Source organism: Drosophila santomea, chromosome 3R (assembly GCF_016746245.2).
Source record: "Drosophila santomea strain STO CAGO 1482 chromosome 3R, Prin_Dsan_1.1, whole genome shotgun sequence".
Taxonomy (NCBI): domain Eukaryota; kingdom Metazoa; phylum Arthropoda; class Insecta; order Diptera; family Drosophilidae; genus Drosophila; species Drosophila santomea.
This window is the reverse complement of record NC_053019.2, coordinates 4,120,949-4,135,854: the sequence shown is the minus strand read 5'-3', so window position 1 is coordinate 4,135,854 and position 14,906 is coordinate 4,120,949. Positions and strand designations below refer to the sequence as shown.

Below are 14,906 nucleotides of genomic sequence, written 5' to 3'. Positions count from 1 at the left end.
GCCAACTCAGCAGCCTGCGGATTTGCAAATAAATTTAGCCATTTATTAGAAATGGTTGTGGTGCAATTTAACTTGGGCAACAGTGTGGAAATAGTTTTGCTTATTATATAAGGGCCCTCAAGTTCAAGAACGTATCTCAACTTGGCCTTTTCTGTGCAGAAAAATCAATAAGGCAATTGCTGCTCAACCATTCTAGCCTCTATTTCCCCACGACGACACTTTTGTTAATGAAAAAGTGGTGTTTTTCGCCTAGCTGAATGGTTCTATTTATATAGCCAACGCGGCGTATGAGTAACGCTGCTAAAATGTCCTGGTTCGAGGTCTCCTCCTTTTCTTTTATGCATATTACACGGCTAGGTTTTCTGTGCTTCGCCTTGGCATGGCAAACTTTTAGTGCGCAGCAAATAAATAATAAATGAGGCAACAATGAACGCCGGGAAAAGGAAGAAAAACACTTTTACCCGGCAGACTTGGCCGTAAAAATTGACAACATATAAAGCAGATATTTCTAAGGCGCGAGTGAGCAAAACTTCGATCGTAAAATAATATTATGCCATAAAATAAAAAATGAAATTCGAAGGAAAATATACTTAGTTATGACTCGGGGCGTCTGCGTCTGCATCTGCGTCTGGGGTAAAAAAGACTTTAAGGCGGGACAAAAACCGTAAACATTTTTATGAACAAATTGATAATCTGGGGTATCGTGTTTAAGTGCACATTTAACGAGTGAAAATCAATTGCAATCGATTGAGGCGAAGGACAAGGCGTAACTTAAATTCCTGTTCGTTGGCCACTGAAACTCTACCCTTGTGAAATATGCGCGACATAATTGTCGTATCAAAATGAAATGTAATTTTCGCCACAGACTTCTTAACGACCTTTCCACATTGTCACAACCAATTTCACTAAAAGACAATCAACCATTTGTTGGGCTATATTCGGTAAACCAGTTGACAGTTTACCGAGTTAATGGGGACAAAGTGTGGATTGATCGGTGTCCATGGGCAACGCGGCGTATACGCGACCCTGCTCGAGCACCCATGAAATCACTCAATTTGCATACGCACATCTACTAAATATTCATAGATTTGCATATCAGTGGCCGAGTTTACAAACTCTAGGGCCGCGATATAAGTCCGGGCAATTGAGCATAATTAAACTGTCACCATAAGTTTATTTATCGCATACAATCATCCATATCATCTTCCGATTGCGTACCTTTCGGCACCAAATTTATGGCTTTTGTAAATTACTGGAGAATTGTCCTGTTCTGGTCCACGCTTTTAAACATTATTTTGTTAATATATTGTTCCACTTTCTCTCAGAATTTATTATTTATGCCAGTAGCAACAAACTAGCAATGGCAATAACAATAAATATTTTCGTTTGGCAGCAGGACTTTATGACTTTGCTTTGCTTTTATGCCGCAGAGGAACTTAAAAATTGTTCGACACCTGTACTGAAATATCGAAACAATTGGTTTTACAAGATTGTTGAGTTTTGTGTTTCAAACTTTAAAAATTATTCTTATGCCTTAAGTCTCTCTGAAATGGGAACTTAAGGAACCAGGGCGCAAAAAAAATGCACATTGAATCCATTTTTTCTGTGATACGCTTTGATCGTGGTGTTTGGCAATCCACTGTTTTCAATTAAAACACTTCTGACATTTGTGCAGTGATTTTCAACGAAGATAAATACTGGTACACGCTTTGCCAGCAACACTACTACTACTATTGGTCGTAAATAACATGAGATCAAACAAAAACCTTCTTAAATACATACAAAACTCGTGACGATGGCACATTTATATTAAATTTTAAGGTAAAACAAGAGAGAACGCTATAGTCGAGTTCCCCGACTATCTGATACCCGTTACTCAGATAGTGGAAGAGAGAAGGAGAGTCTTAAACGCAGTTTTTGGCGGTTTGTAGGCGTTATAGTGGGCGTGGCAGAAAGTTTTTTGGCAAATCGATAGAAATTTACAAGACCAATATAAAAATGACAAAATATCAAAACATTTTTCAAAAGTGTGGGCGTAGCAGCTTTGGGCGGTTTGAGGGCGTTAGAGTGGGCGTGGCAAAAAGTTTTTTGGTAAATCGATAGAAAATTACAAGACAAGTGGGCGTTAGAGTGGGCGTGGCAACATGAATCGACAAACTTGCGCTGCTTCTATGTCCCTGGAGTCTGTATGCTTAATCTCAACTTTCTAGCTTTTGTAGTTCCTGAGATCTCGACGTTCATACGGACGGACAGACGGACAGACGGACGGACAGACGGACATGGCCAGATCGACTCGGCTTTATACTTTATATACTTTATATGGTCGGAAACGCTTCCTTCTGCCTGTTACATACTTTTCAACGAATCTAGTATACCCTTTTACTCTACGAGTAACGGGTATAATTAACCAAATGTTTATTGTGCTAGTTCCATTGTTATAGCCTATTCAACCCTTTTCGTTACAATTAAAATCCGCTGCAAAAACCCCATTAAAACCATCAGCTCGAGTTTCATATCTCCCGACTAAGCCCGAAAACCCCTAGAGACCACGCAAAATACTCGACCAAGAGAATTAATTAGGAAACACGGTCCAAAAGTCGGGGCCAAAAGTTGCTAATAAAATTATTCAAAGACTTTCAGGTTCAAGAGCATGGCTGCCGTTTTGGCCTAAATGCTTTTTGGAGAGCAAGTTAATGCTAACTGGAGTCTAGTTGGCTGCAACTTTTGAATGCCAAACGTAGTTGGCCATAATGCGCGGCGTAATCACGTTTCAGCTTTTGCCTGAGCGCTCTGTTGATTTTGGACTTGGTTGCGCTTGCTGTTTTGCGGCTTTGCTTTTATGGAAATTCCATTTTGCGCCAGCTGCAATTCGAGCCATCACGTAAGTGGAAATGGCCAAGTCCACGAACTGTTTTGTAAGCCAATATGTCCGTCAGTTGGCTCAGTGCTCAGTCCTCAGAACTCTGCATTCGCTGCTTTTCCGCTGGTTGCAGTTGCTTTGCCTCGAAATCGTATTTTTGTGGAACAGGATATTTGCATGTGGGGCACGCTTCGGCGAGTGCCAGCCAGAATGGTACGTTTTGTTTGCCATTTGTTGCCGTTTAAGTCACCACATACATCGGGCAGCTGGGAAAAGCAGAGTGAACTCCCCAGCCAACTGCCACGATTTTTGTGCGACTCCTTCGAACAAACACATTAGCCAAGACAAATCAAATATTGCATAATTTATGCCTCGGGACTGACTGTACAGAGTGCGCTCGTAAAACTAATTGAATTATTCGCTTAATATTTATGATACTCTAGGCTAAGCTACTAAATGAATATTTAAACGGAAGAAAATGGTAGCTTACTATGCAAAAACGTCGTACTTAAGTTAAATGGAGCGGAGCTAGAAAGCCTAATTTAATGTATTTGTTTGGGAAATGCCAATCAATACAACTGCTTCAATTTGATGAAATGAAAGCTTTTATTTGGAAGGAAACAAGACAAGTTTTGTGTAACGCAAGGTTATCAAAACATCTGTAAAGCATTAAAAAAATAAATATAATATTAATAAATATTAATAAATATAAATAATATTAATAAATTGATATTTAAAAGATTGATTTTCAAAATGTAATTATTAAACGCAGTGCTTGGCCAAAGTGCATCCAATTAACAATGTGTGTTTTAGCCGAATGTCGGCACTGAAAGCGAAAAACCATGCAACAATCAGAAGTAATGAATGCTGTCATGATGAAAAGGAAAAGGAAGTGACGCAGCCCCTTTCAAGTTGTCACTGAGCGCTGAATTCCAGAGTGCTTTCCAGCACTCGCCGAATCCTGTCCGTGGCACATTTATTAACTGGCCCAGAATTGTACGGCAGGGCAGCTGACCAAAAAATTACGACCAGCACACAATGCCACAACCTGTCAGGCGACCCACGCTCGTTTTCGTTCGTCACAAAGCCAGAACACCGGAGCAGAAAAGCTAGCCCGATAAATAAACCCAAGCCAACCCCAAAACCAAACCCTTATCGCCAAAAACCCAAAACCAAGAAGCCAATTTTCAGTAAAGGCAGCCAGCGGGATAACAAGCGCCGTGGAAATGCAGCGAGTTCTTTTCTGCGGGAAATTGCAGCATAAAATATGTTGTCACTGGCAGGAAAAACTAAAATTATTACACTGCCCTGCAAAGTTAGTTTTCTCATAGAAATTGCAAAAGGGGAAGTTGCGACAAATTGGCTAACGTTTTTCTAGTTAATGATTCCGTCTTTAGAGCTGATATTATGCAAGCGAGTTAAGTAAAGAAATAAATGTATTTAATGCTGATATAGAAGTAGCATGCGATTTCGATAATGTTTATTTTGGGTAAATTTAAAGGAAACAAAAAATCAAATTGAATATAAATAAGATACATAGTTATAATACTCAGGTTGCTCCAAATTTTTGAATAGTTTAAGTAGTTTATTTTTCTTCAAACTAAGCCATTGGTTTGTTCATGGACTCGTGGCCACTTTGCGGTTGACAGGTTCCTGATTCTCAAGAGTTGTAAGTGTTTTTTCCGAGACTTTTAAAAGTGTAGTTACTGAAACTGACGTTCTGTGAGTAAAAGGAATCGAGGAAATTGTGTTCCCTCATCAGATCAGCACATGAAGCTGCCAAAATGTCGAATGCAAGGAATTAAGAAAACCTAAAATGGTAAATTTTACCATTTTATTTTTGGTGTAGCGCAGAAATAAGTATACTAAAATAAAATTGCTTTACATATTCATGAAATGGCTATGCGACAGGCGGCAATTAATGACCGATTGAGCAACTAACTAATTGAAGTCTATTCGTGGCCCGAAACCAAAATGCCGCAAATTAAGCTGGGAATTCACTTGTTCCCCAATTTATTGTCCTGACTGGAGTTAATTACTTATTTGGTTAGAGGGCTCACAACGCATCAAATGAATAATTTAATTAGGGTTGGCAATATTTCTGACAAGCTTCAAATGCCACAAATCAACAAACGCCTACGGGGCTTAATTAAACACTTTAAAATGCATTGGAAAAAAGCAGAGAAAATTCCAGCACGAATGGAGGCGCGGAAAAACCCAGAGTAGAAAAAACTTCCAACTGCTTAAAATAATAAAAATCATTTACATAAACTTTAAACGGAAAGCCAAAGATTTCCATCAGTGGCCACCATAACACGCGAATGGAAAATCCGTAAAACAGCAGAGAAAACTGAAAAAAACATAAATAAAAAGTACGTGCACATTAATTATGCAGCTCACCTGCCAGCTGAAATAGTGCAAATAAAAAAAGGAAATTAAATTAAAATAAAATAAATGAAAAATTGCGGATACCCATTTTTTTGTGGGTCTTGCAGGCTGAGTAGGGTAATAAGTAAACTGGAGCAGGGGAAACTAAGAGAAAAGCCAGAAAAGAAAAATAGCTGGAGCCACAAAGAACACAGTGAGTGAAGGCCGATCTGTGAATGGAAATGGGCTTAAGCAAAAACCCGAAAACGAATATGGTGAGCAAGGAAGTTTCGATTTCGGAAATTGAGTATACGCCAGGTGCGCTCCCCTAATGAGCTCCCAATATATGGAAAATGCCGGCGCTGCGGTCGATTACTTACCGCTCCGCTTCACGATGGGGTTGGCCATGTGCCCGTACAAACGGCTCAAATCGATGGCCATGGTGGTGGTGGTGGTCTGCAGGAGGAGCAGACAGACGGCGAATGACGGCCACATGGTGAGGTGGCGATGATGATTGTGGTGCTGACGCGGCTGATGATGATGATGGTGGTCCATGGCCAAGAAGGACATTCCGCTGTAGTATACCGCTGGCTGGCGGAACTTGTAAAGTGTGGAAATTAAGACCCTCGGCCTGATGATAAAAGTTTTTCACACGCGCACGCACACGTTTTCCACTTTATCCGATTGTTTTGATGAAGTTTTACAGTTTCGTTTTCTTCTTCGTTTAGAAGCAGTTTTCCGGGAAACTTTTTCCAGCCCTTTGATTGAATTATCGTTGGCACTTCAGCCACTGTAGCGGGTTACCCGCCACTTCCTTCGCTCGTCCTTCAATATGCTAATCGCCTTCTAATGGAGTTATACGAACCAGAAATTAGCTGCAACTTCTTTCCGATTCCCTATTGCGTTCAATTCTATATAGTTGCCTTATCGTTTACTACTTGGAATTGTGGACTACATGCAAGCTTTAAGCCGTTTGGTTGTTTTTCGTTTGGTTTGTGTCAATTTCGATTACGTTTGTTGGTTTGTTTTAATTTTCGTTTCGTTGAAATTATAGTTGAAAATAATTTTGCAGCAAACAAATACTTATATGTGTGTATATAGATATATGTTTTTAGTCGACTTTTTACATTTTTCTACACTGAAAAGATAGGAGAAATATTTGAAAAGTTGATTAGTAGTTGTAAATTTATTGTAATTAATTTAAAATGTAGTTTGCTTCTACGTTTGAAGCCAGTAGGTTTTGAACTTAATTTAATGCTAGCCAAATCATTTCCAGTTTCAGACTTTTGTACATCTTTTCATTACTTTTCTGATGCGTTAGGACTCGCTATTATGACTCTGACATTACAGTTCAAATGTTTTAACAACAGAGATTTATTTTTTTGATTCTTTGTAATAAATGTCATAAATCAGATATCACGGTTTGCAATTTTGTACAGTCTAAATAATTTTAAAGCTAAAGCTCAATTGAGCCCCCAAGAAGTCGACACCAATTGTGCTGTGGATTATGCGAAGATGTCTCCAGGCGGCAATTTACATGCCAGAACAACTTGACGCAGTGCCTTCTAATCAACTTAACGAACTTTAACTTTTCCTGGCCCGAATTCCCTTGGTTGTTTTATTTTCGGAAGCTGCAGAGGATACAAAGTTGAACAACCCTTTTCGTATAATTTTTAGATGGATTTTCAGCACTCACACACTCGAGCGACTCTTAATGACTCTCTCGAGCACCCAAAACACATACGCCGCGTGTAACCAAAATGTGAAATGGCAGTCGAAAAAAGTAGAAGCAAAAAAGGGCCAGACAGTGGCGAACCTTTAATTATAGCCAAGTTAGCCCTACCGGTTTTGTTCTCTTCTTTGTGTAAGCAAAAGTTGAAGAAGTGAAAAAGTGCCGTAACTTTCCGGCATGCTTTTTGGGGCAATCAAAAATGGACAGGGCAAAATACACCCGTCCTCATCGACAAACGAAACCTTGGCTACGAGTTTTGAAAAGGGAAAATTAAAAGACAGAATGAAAAAGTGTCGGTCAGGCCAAGCTTTTTAATTAGTCTTTTTCACAGCTGGAATCTGCAGTTTTGAGAATAGCCCTGGGCATTGAATAATTAACAAAATATTTACCCAAATTAGTAATTCCACTGAGCTCGGCTTGGCTGAGTGATAAGTTTGGTGTCAAAAACTCAGCTCTTTTCAACGCAATAAAAAAGTTTCTGCTATGCCAAACTATAAAGTTTAGATTGCCTTTCATTTTATGCTTTTAAAAAAATGCCACAGGAAATTTTCACAGCCAGGAATTTGAACTTTTTGGTTGATCATCAGCCACCAGGGAATTAAGCCGTAAAATCTTTTGACAATTCCCAGGAAGACATAAACTACACTCAGTCCACTAGCTAAGGAAATAAACACAAAAACGAAGGACATAAAATTCTTTAATAGACTGAAAATGGAACTTCTGTCTTGGCTCCACCGATTTAATAAGCATCTGAAAACGCAGACTGCGACAGTGGCTCCAAAAACACGCACAAATTCTGGGGCACTTTACTGGTAGAATCGGCGAGCATTTGGCTCTAAAGACACGTTAGCCAAATAGTAAATAAAAGCCACCAGAGACTCACAGACAAAGAGAGAAGGCCAGAGGATATCCGCAGTAAGGAGAGCAGCAGGAAAAGTAAAGTAAATTATGGCCAGGGCGCCAAATGGCCAAATAATTCGGCGTAAATTGCTCGAATGAAATGCTATGGAGGTAAAGGTAAAAAGGGCATTAGGTTAAGTGTGAAAAGGCATTTGTTAAGGATTGTATTGTTAAAATACTTTAGAAAAAAGAATTACTGGATAGGAAAGATTTAAATTTAAGATAAAACCTAAACGAAATTGTTTTAAAGCAGGGACAAAACTTTTTTTATGCTGTGACAACTCCAAATTTATGATTTCCGTACATTAGAATTTATCAAAATAAAAAAAACAGCGTATAATGAAGTTATTGTAAATAGTAAATATTATTGAAAAGTAACTGTGTTGGAAGAGCATTTTTCTTTTGTCTCGGAAATATTATTACTAATTAAGTAAGCTCCCAATAAAAATGTTATGATATGCATAAAAGAAAAATTAAAGACGGCGGAAAATAAACTTTTCTTTGCACTTAATTTCCACAAACATGAATAAAAGCCAGAGCCGCCCGAAAAAGTTAACATAACACTAAAACACTAACTTTTTCCTGACCACTTCGGCCTAAAGCAAAACACCAAAAAGAGCGACCAAATCACAAACAAACATTAATTTGCATAATTTACTGTGGACACTCAAACAGAAATGTGCCAGAATTTCGCAGCCAGTATTTTTAAACCATTTCCATTTCTTTACATTCACTTTCTCCTTTGTGCGGGTTTGGGGTTCTTAATGCATAATTTAACAGCAGCCAGAAAAGCCAGAGGCTAGGGACAATAGGGGCGGGCGCGGCCCGGCAACAAGAGCCCAAGGAAGTTGGGAACAATCAACAACTGCGTGTTGTTATTCAAGGCACACGCACACCACCGACTTTCGCACACACACACACTCTCGCACACCCTAACCACCAGACGCCACACGGCGTATACGCAACGTGAATCATGGAAGCGGGACAAGACTAACGAGGCCTAGGCTTGAAAAAAATGTACAAAAATCCGAGAAAATTGGGGGAGTGGCGGCTGGTAGGTATAGCGTAAAGGTAATGAAGAGCAACAGAGCGGAGCCGTAAAGAAGCAATTTTCCGCACACACAGATTTTCCTTTTCAACTCAAATTTCGTGGCGATTTGGCTTTGTGGGCCTGGGTTTCCTTAACAGTTTTTCCACACAATTTTAAACGGTTAAATGTCACAAGTCATGTAATAGCACACGCGTCATTTGGAAATCATTTTGACATTTATATTGTATTTCTTTTCTGGTAACAGTATATTTTTCTTGTGTTTTCTCAAGGGCTGGATTATCTTAAATGCATAAATGTGTTACAGTACGTTTGAGTACGAGCCAACAACTCGAACTACTATTTACAACTCCGCTTGAGTGTAAGTTTCAAACTCGACTGAAGCGTTGAGCGGATTGCGTTCGTCTTTTATGCACTTTTCCGCCACTCAACTTGAGCCTCGTCGCCGCCTACACACGAGTCCTTGTCGAGTGAATTTCCCGGACGAGTGGAAAGCCAGTAGCCTCTCTCTTGCGCTTCCCTTCTGCGGTTTGGTTTTCCCCGCGGCATTCGCTCTTTGCCGTGCTCTCAATGTCACTTGCAGGGCTCGGGCACCTGCTCTGGGCCATATTTCGTTGGTTGCGTTGATGGCTTCTGGCTGGTGGCCAGGAGCGGTTCTCATCTCACCCACACCGCGGGATGGGCCCCCGCAAGGAACTTGAAATTGATACATGAATGTTTCATTTAGGTGGAATTTCAAAATATAAATATATATTTTGTAAATATATAAATGTAAATTTATATTTAAAATTGAATATATTAACAATTATCTTTAAAGAAACATTAAACGTTAAATTTATTTTAAACTTATATGTCACGATTATTTCTTAATATAGTAATAGTAGTAAAGAACATGAAAATTAAGAAAATACGCCTTTTTATACTTTACGTTAACTTTAGTGCAAACCCTTTAAAAGCTGTTGAAACTAAAAAACACCACGGTGCCATAGTATGAAACTTTCAGCATAAAAACTGAAGGATCAAAACAACTTTAAAAACTTTCTAAATTTTCAATGAACTTGTGTAATATTTGCTGAAGTAATTCAATCCAGAAACATACATATAGCTTTGGAACCTTCAACTCTCTGAACCTTGATAATCCTTTCTCCACTTAAGCTTAAGCCAAGCCGAAGCTCATCTACTCGTAATGTGGCCAATAAATGAAGCAACAAATACCAATTAGCGCCAACAGAATCCGCCTGGTCGTGGTCTTAGCAGTAAAACAGGGCCAAAACCGATGTAGAAATGGCCAAGCAACAGTGGTATAAATGTAAATACGAACTTTGGAGTGAATGAGAGCCATCAAGAGAGAGGAAGCTCCGAATGCCGGCCCGCCCCATTTGGTCTGCCCACGCAACTATCCGTGGAGCCACCCATTTCCCCCGTAAGTCCCGTAAATCCCGTTGATCCTAAGAATGTATCCAATAGTTTTTGGTTCCAACCGGGCGACTTTCCTGGGCGCCCACGCAGACCAGCAGGTGACGCTGATTCGACGACGTCCTCGAAGCGTTGGCGTTGCACTCAAATGCGAAATGCGACAGTAGAAGCTTTTCCGAGGGCGGATAATAAACAAAAATATGGCTCGTTTTTCCGACACCTGTCGTTGGGCGTTCTTGGTTAAATTACTTAATTAAAGGCTTTTCCCAAAAGAAAATAAATGTAGTTTTGGACATGGTATATTTTATTCCCAGACTTTGATTCTTAGTTAATTATGGAAAAGGGAAACTACATCTTTAAATTTGATTTGCAACGTGTATATGAGAACCTAAAACTATCAGAATTTTGAATTTGATTTTGGTTATGTTGTAATAGCGTAAGAGAATAATAAAATAATATATATCAACTTGGCCAGGCTAGGTGTCATAGGCGTCCACTCAATGAATCCCTTAATCAACCAATCAAGCCAAGACAAACAAACAGGAGAAAATGCACAAGCCAAAGGACAAGTGCAATTTCCTAATCAACAAGAATGCCGCATTCGGGAAAATTGTTTACGCAACCCAACGGACCAGACATATCACTTAGTGTCCAAGCATCACTCAATTTATCACTTTGTTTGCAAAAGGACACGAGAAACTGCTCCCCTGACATTTTCAAATGGGCTCATCACACGGCGCATTTGTTAGTTTAATAATTTATTCGAGTGGATCTAAATGTGTGGACCCAGTATGATTCATATGTGGCGTCGCAGAAAGGACATAACACGCAGCTTGGCCAGATTCATCTCCACGCTGTCCGTCACCTGGATGCTGGCCAAATCCTCGACGTGCGAGTAGCCTGTGGCACGTGGCACAAAACTAAGCGGGGTCTTTCAATCATTTAAAACCAACCAAGGACTCACCCGTCAGGACTATTGCCTGGTCACCCTTTCGATGCCCAAGAGCACTCCACGGATCCAGTTCGCCATGCGTGAAGATTACCTGAGCATAACGCTCGCTCTGATTGAACCCGTATCCGCCGAATTGGCTATTCGTCTGCTCAACGCCCTGGGCCAATTGCTGGGCAGTCTGCTCCGCTCCAAACGCATCCTGGCAAAGTTGGTTGAAGTAGCCCAAGGGCACCTGATTGGCAAAGGTTTGGGACGCGGATGAATAGGATTTTGTAGTTGTGTACCAGCCGAATTCATTGCAGGTTTGATAAAACCAAGCACGAGCTGGAAAACAAAATTTAATCAAACAATAATTTGCTGCGGTTTTGCTTACTTTCCGAACTTTCATCTGAATCCCCAGAGAAAAGTTCTAGCATGGAAGAGTATCCAAAGTCCTGGCAAGCAATGGAGCGCCTTCCTTCAGAATAAAGCAGTATTAAGAACTCTATGAATGCCAGCTCATCATCGGAACCTAAATTCATCAAAGTCTCACATAGCCGGGGTATATAAGCACTTATAAATGTTAAAAATATACATTTTTATAAGTATGGCAATATTAAGTATAGTTTATAACTCACCTATAACTTTGCACCACTAAAGCAAAATAGTTTCCCAGCCCATTGAAGAAAGCTGCCCTATCTAAAGGATTCTTGGATCTATAACCCTTGCAGCCATTAAGATTATAAAGCAGCTCCTGAATTTCATCGCCATCAAATAACTTCACCAAGAATTTAAAGCCCCTTTCGATTCGCAAAGAACAGTTGTGTCCATAGCTCAAGTTAATTGATTTGCCGACCATTTCCATGTATTCTAAAGATTAAATATTAGAGATTGTCTCTGTAAAACATCCCACTTACCAAAAAAATCGGCTTTCGCCAATAATGGAGCACTGGAGGCCCAGCTGGCAGCTATTAAATCCGGATACAGTTGAGTCATCCAGGCCACCAAGCTGCCCGAATAAGAGCCGCCCACCAAAATGACTTTGGAGTCTTCCATTTCGGGACTATTTGACTTCTGGTGGCGTATGAAGTGAGCCAAGTCAGCAAATGATTGATGAAGGCTTAGTTTCTTGAGGTTATTCGGTCGATAGCTCTCATTGCTGATAATTTAAGTATAAATAATATTCTTAAATTATTCCTTTCATTGAATTTATTTTTACTCACCCAAAAGGTAAACTGAGCCCATAATAGCGGTGCTCAGTGTAGAAGAGCATTCCAGAGTTTTCCACTGCCATATCGTGGGTTAATCCAGTGCTCAATAATCCCGGACTGATTCTCCATTCTCCTCCCACAAATATGTAAATGGGTCCTTGGGGCTTGAAATACTTGGCATTACTGTAATAACGCTAAAACATAACTATGTATTTTTACATTCAAAATAATTTTGTTATAAATTGCTACCATTTTCCAGGTTTTGTTGTTGTGCTTATCAAAATGATCCACTTTCTGGTCTAGCCAAAGTTCCTCCACAGAAGCCAATTCGTTTTTTGAACATATTTTTATTACTGGTTCGTGATTAAGCAACTCCACATTTCTTTTATAAGGATTGAAGGTAGCCAAAAAACTGGGCATCCAACAAATTTGCACAGCCCAATTAAACCACTTCATGTTGAATACCTCTGTTAAAATAAGCTGAAATTAGTAGTTCACACTTTATTATATAAGCGATATACCCCTATGAAAAAAAGCCATGCATATTTAAATGAGATATGGAATTTACAGACCAAGGTAAATGCAAATTTTGTTGCAAGAACTGATAAAACTTTAACACCACTTAACTGATTCAGAATAAAGAGGACTGTAAACTTGATTTACATATATGAATTACATTTTTATACGTTTCTTTTCGATTTTATATTTACGCCCACGTCAGTTTCAGTTACATTCAAAGAGCTTTGCAAATTTTACTACTTTTGCTTTTCTAAATCGTCTGGCAAGCTTAGACCACTTTATACGGCTCAAAGCCGCTTCCAGCCACCACCTCGTATACGCATTGCCGCTGCAGAAGGATAAACAAACACCCACTCAAATAACACCCACGTGGCTGAGAAGGTACAGGCGACACAAAAAAGTTGAATAAACAAAAATATTTTTATAGCGCTGACGCGGAAAAAAGGAAACGTAAACGGAAATGTAAGCAGCTGCGCGAGCAAGCTACAGGAGAATGCACAAAATGTGTAATTGGCATATTACTCATACGCCCCGTACTCAGCACAATGCGATGCAGCACTCCCGCCGTGCAAGCGCTTGTCCTGTGCATTTGAAGCAAAAGGATGGCTGAAATCGAAAGTCAAAACGGGAAAACATATGAGAGCATAACTCTTTTAACGTGAAGCGACAAGGGATTAATGGAAAACTTCTTGCTGCATTGATTCTGCATGTTTTTCGATCTTTGTAAAAAAGGGGGTATAGGTATAAATAAATGTAAAAGTATTACTTTTTTAGCTTTAAATTCTTTTGAATTCATAAATACGGGTTTTAGACAGATAATAAATAATTCTTAATATAACATAAATCCACCGATTAAATTGCAATTTACTAAAGTGCAGTGCCTATTGTATAACATATAAAATATCCCAGGATACCAACCCTATTTCCTTGGGGGCTCTTAACAGCAAAGGGGGCGCTATGAAAAGTTGTTATTATTGAGGCTCTTTGTCGTTGTTGTTATTCTTTCATTCGTTATAATTTCTGCCCCGAAAAAATTGCAAATTGGTTGAATCGAGCAATTGATGTTAAGCCGCCTATTTACTCAGTTGGTTTACACACACCGAGGTGGAGCGTAATGGCGGAGAAAAGGATTATTCACCATGAGAAGAGTCCACGGAGCAGACAAATGTTTCAGAAATTGGCTGGCCAAAATCATCATCATGTAAACAACATTTTACATACGTGGCAACATTCCAGATGAGCTCAAAAGCCACAATTCCATTCGGCACCCAATAAGGGTTCTCTCATATGCATATTTATTACAGAATCCATTTTTGAGATATCCTTGGGTGTCAGAAAAGGAATTAAATCTGCTTGAGCCAAAGGAGCAGTAACTTGCAATTAAAAGTATTTTCTTATACAATATGCTTCAAGTATTTCCCAATACTCTCGAAAATAATATAGTACTGCCAGGGTAAGCAGATACAGATACTTGCACTGAAAACGTTTAACACCTTATTAACAAGATCTCCAGATCATTAAACAGGTAATTTAACATAAAGCCAATTCAGGCGCGTATTTACCCCTCACAGGGAACTCTTCTTGTCAACCCTGAAAAGCTTTCGTCTGCGAGCATGCGCTTGGAAAATGTACTCAAATCGAGTGGTACTCACAGGGAATCCTCCCAGGGAGCCTTTCTCTCTGGCCGCAATGCTCTAAAGTAACGTCCTTTATGAATGGCCTCCTGTTGCTCGAGACATAACAGGTGGCAAGGCTAGGAGAGATAGCTTTAATGGAGCTGTTGATTTCTCACCGAAACTAGAGCCTCAAAGTGGAGACAAGTTCAACCCCGAGGCATATCGATGAGGCTGTGGCTTTAGAACCAGTGCCAGCTTTCGAACACCTTGACACTGTGACACACTAAAGAAGCGGGTGCGAATTTA

The 14,906-nt window shown here is 39.7% G+C and overlaps 2 protein-coding genes across 2 annotated transcripts in view; both read right to left on the bottom strand.

Moving 5' to 3' along the window:
• Nucleotides 1–9,287, bottom strand: part of LOC120452143 (IDLSRF-like peptide) — a 38,942-nt gene extending 29,655 nt beyond the window's left edge. Inside the window, exons 1-2 of the mRNA XM_039636233.1 lie at nucleotides 9,218–9,287; nucleotides 5,608–6,365 (exon numbers count right to left, since the gene is read on the bottom strand). Of these exons, the coding sequence (XP_039492167.1) occupies nucleotides 5,608–5,797 (190 nt within the window). The 5' untranslated portion in view covers nucleotides 5,798–6,365; nucleotides 9,218–9,287. The remainder of the gene's footprint in view (nucleotides 1–5,607; nucleotides 6,366–9,217) is intronic.
• Nucleotides 9,288–11,119: 1,832 nt separating this feature from the next.
• Nucleotides 11,120–12,921, bottom strand: LOC120453671 (putative serine protease K12H4.7). The gene is made up of 7 exons (XM_039638481.1): nucleotides 12,715–12,921; nucleotides 12,478–12,659; nucleotides 12,172–12,413; nucleotides 11,893–12,124; nucleotides 11,649–11,827; nucleotides 11,288–11,599; nucleotides 11,120–11,223 (listed from the first exon to the last, which is right to left on the bottom strand). The coding sequence occupies exons 1-7, from the start codon at nucleotides 12,919–12,921 to the stop codon at nucleotides 11,120–11,122; spliced, it is 1,458 nt and encodes a 485-aa protein (XP_039494415.1).
• Nucleotides 12,922–14,906: the final 1,985 nt, after the last annotated feature.

What these genes read in the sequence shown, in the direction of transcription:
- LOC120453671 (XM_039638481.1), bottom strand. Translation starts at nt 12,921, where the DNA reads ATGAAGTGGTTTAATTGGGCTGTGCAAATTTGTTGGATGCCCAGTTTT. An exon ending in TTAGTGGTGCAAAGTTATAG is followed by an intron (nt 11,828 to 11,892) that starts GTGAGTTATAAA and finishes AACATTTATAAG; the next exon opens with TGCTTATATACCCCGGCTAT. An exon ending in CCAGGCAATAGTCCTGACGG is followed by an intron (nt 11,224 to 11,287) that starts GTGAGTCCTTGG and finishes CACGTGCCACAG; the next exon opens with GCTACTCGCACGTCGAGGAT.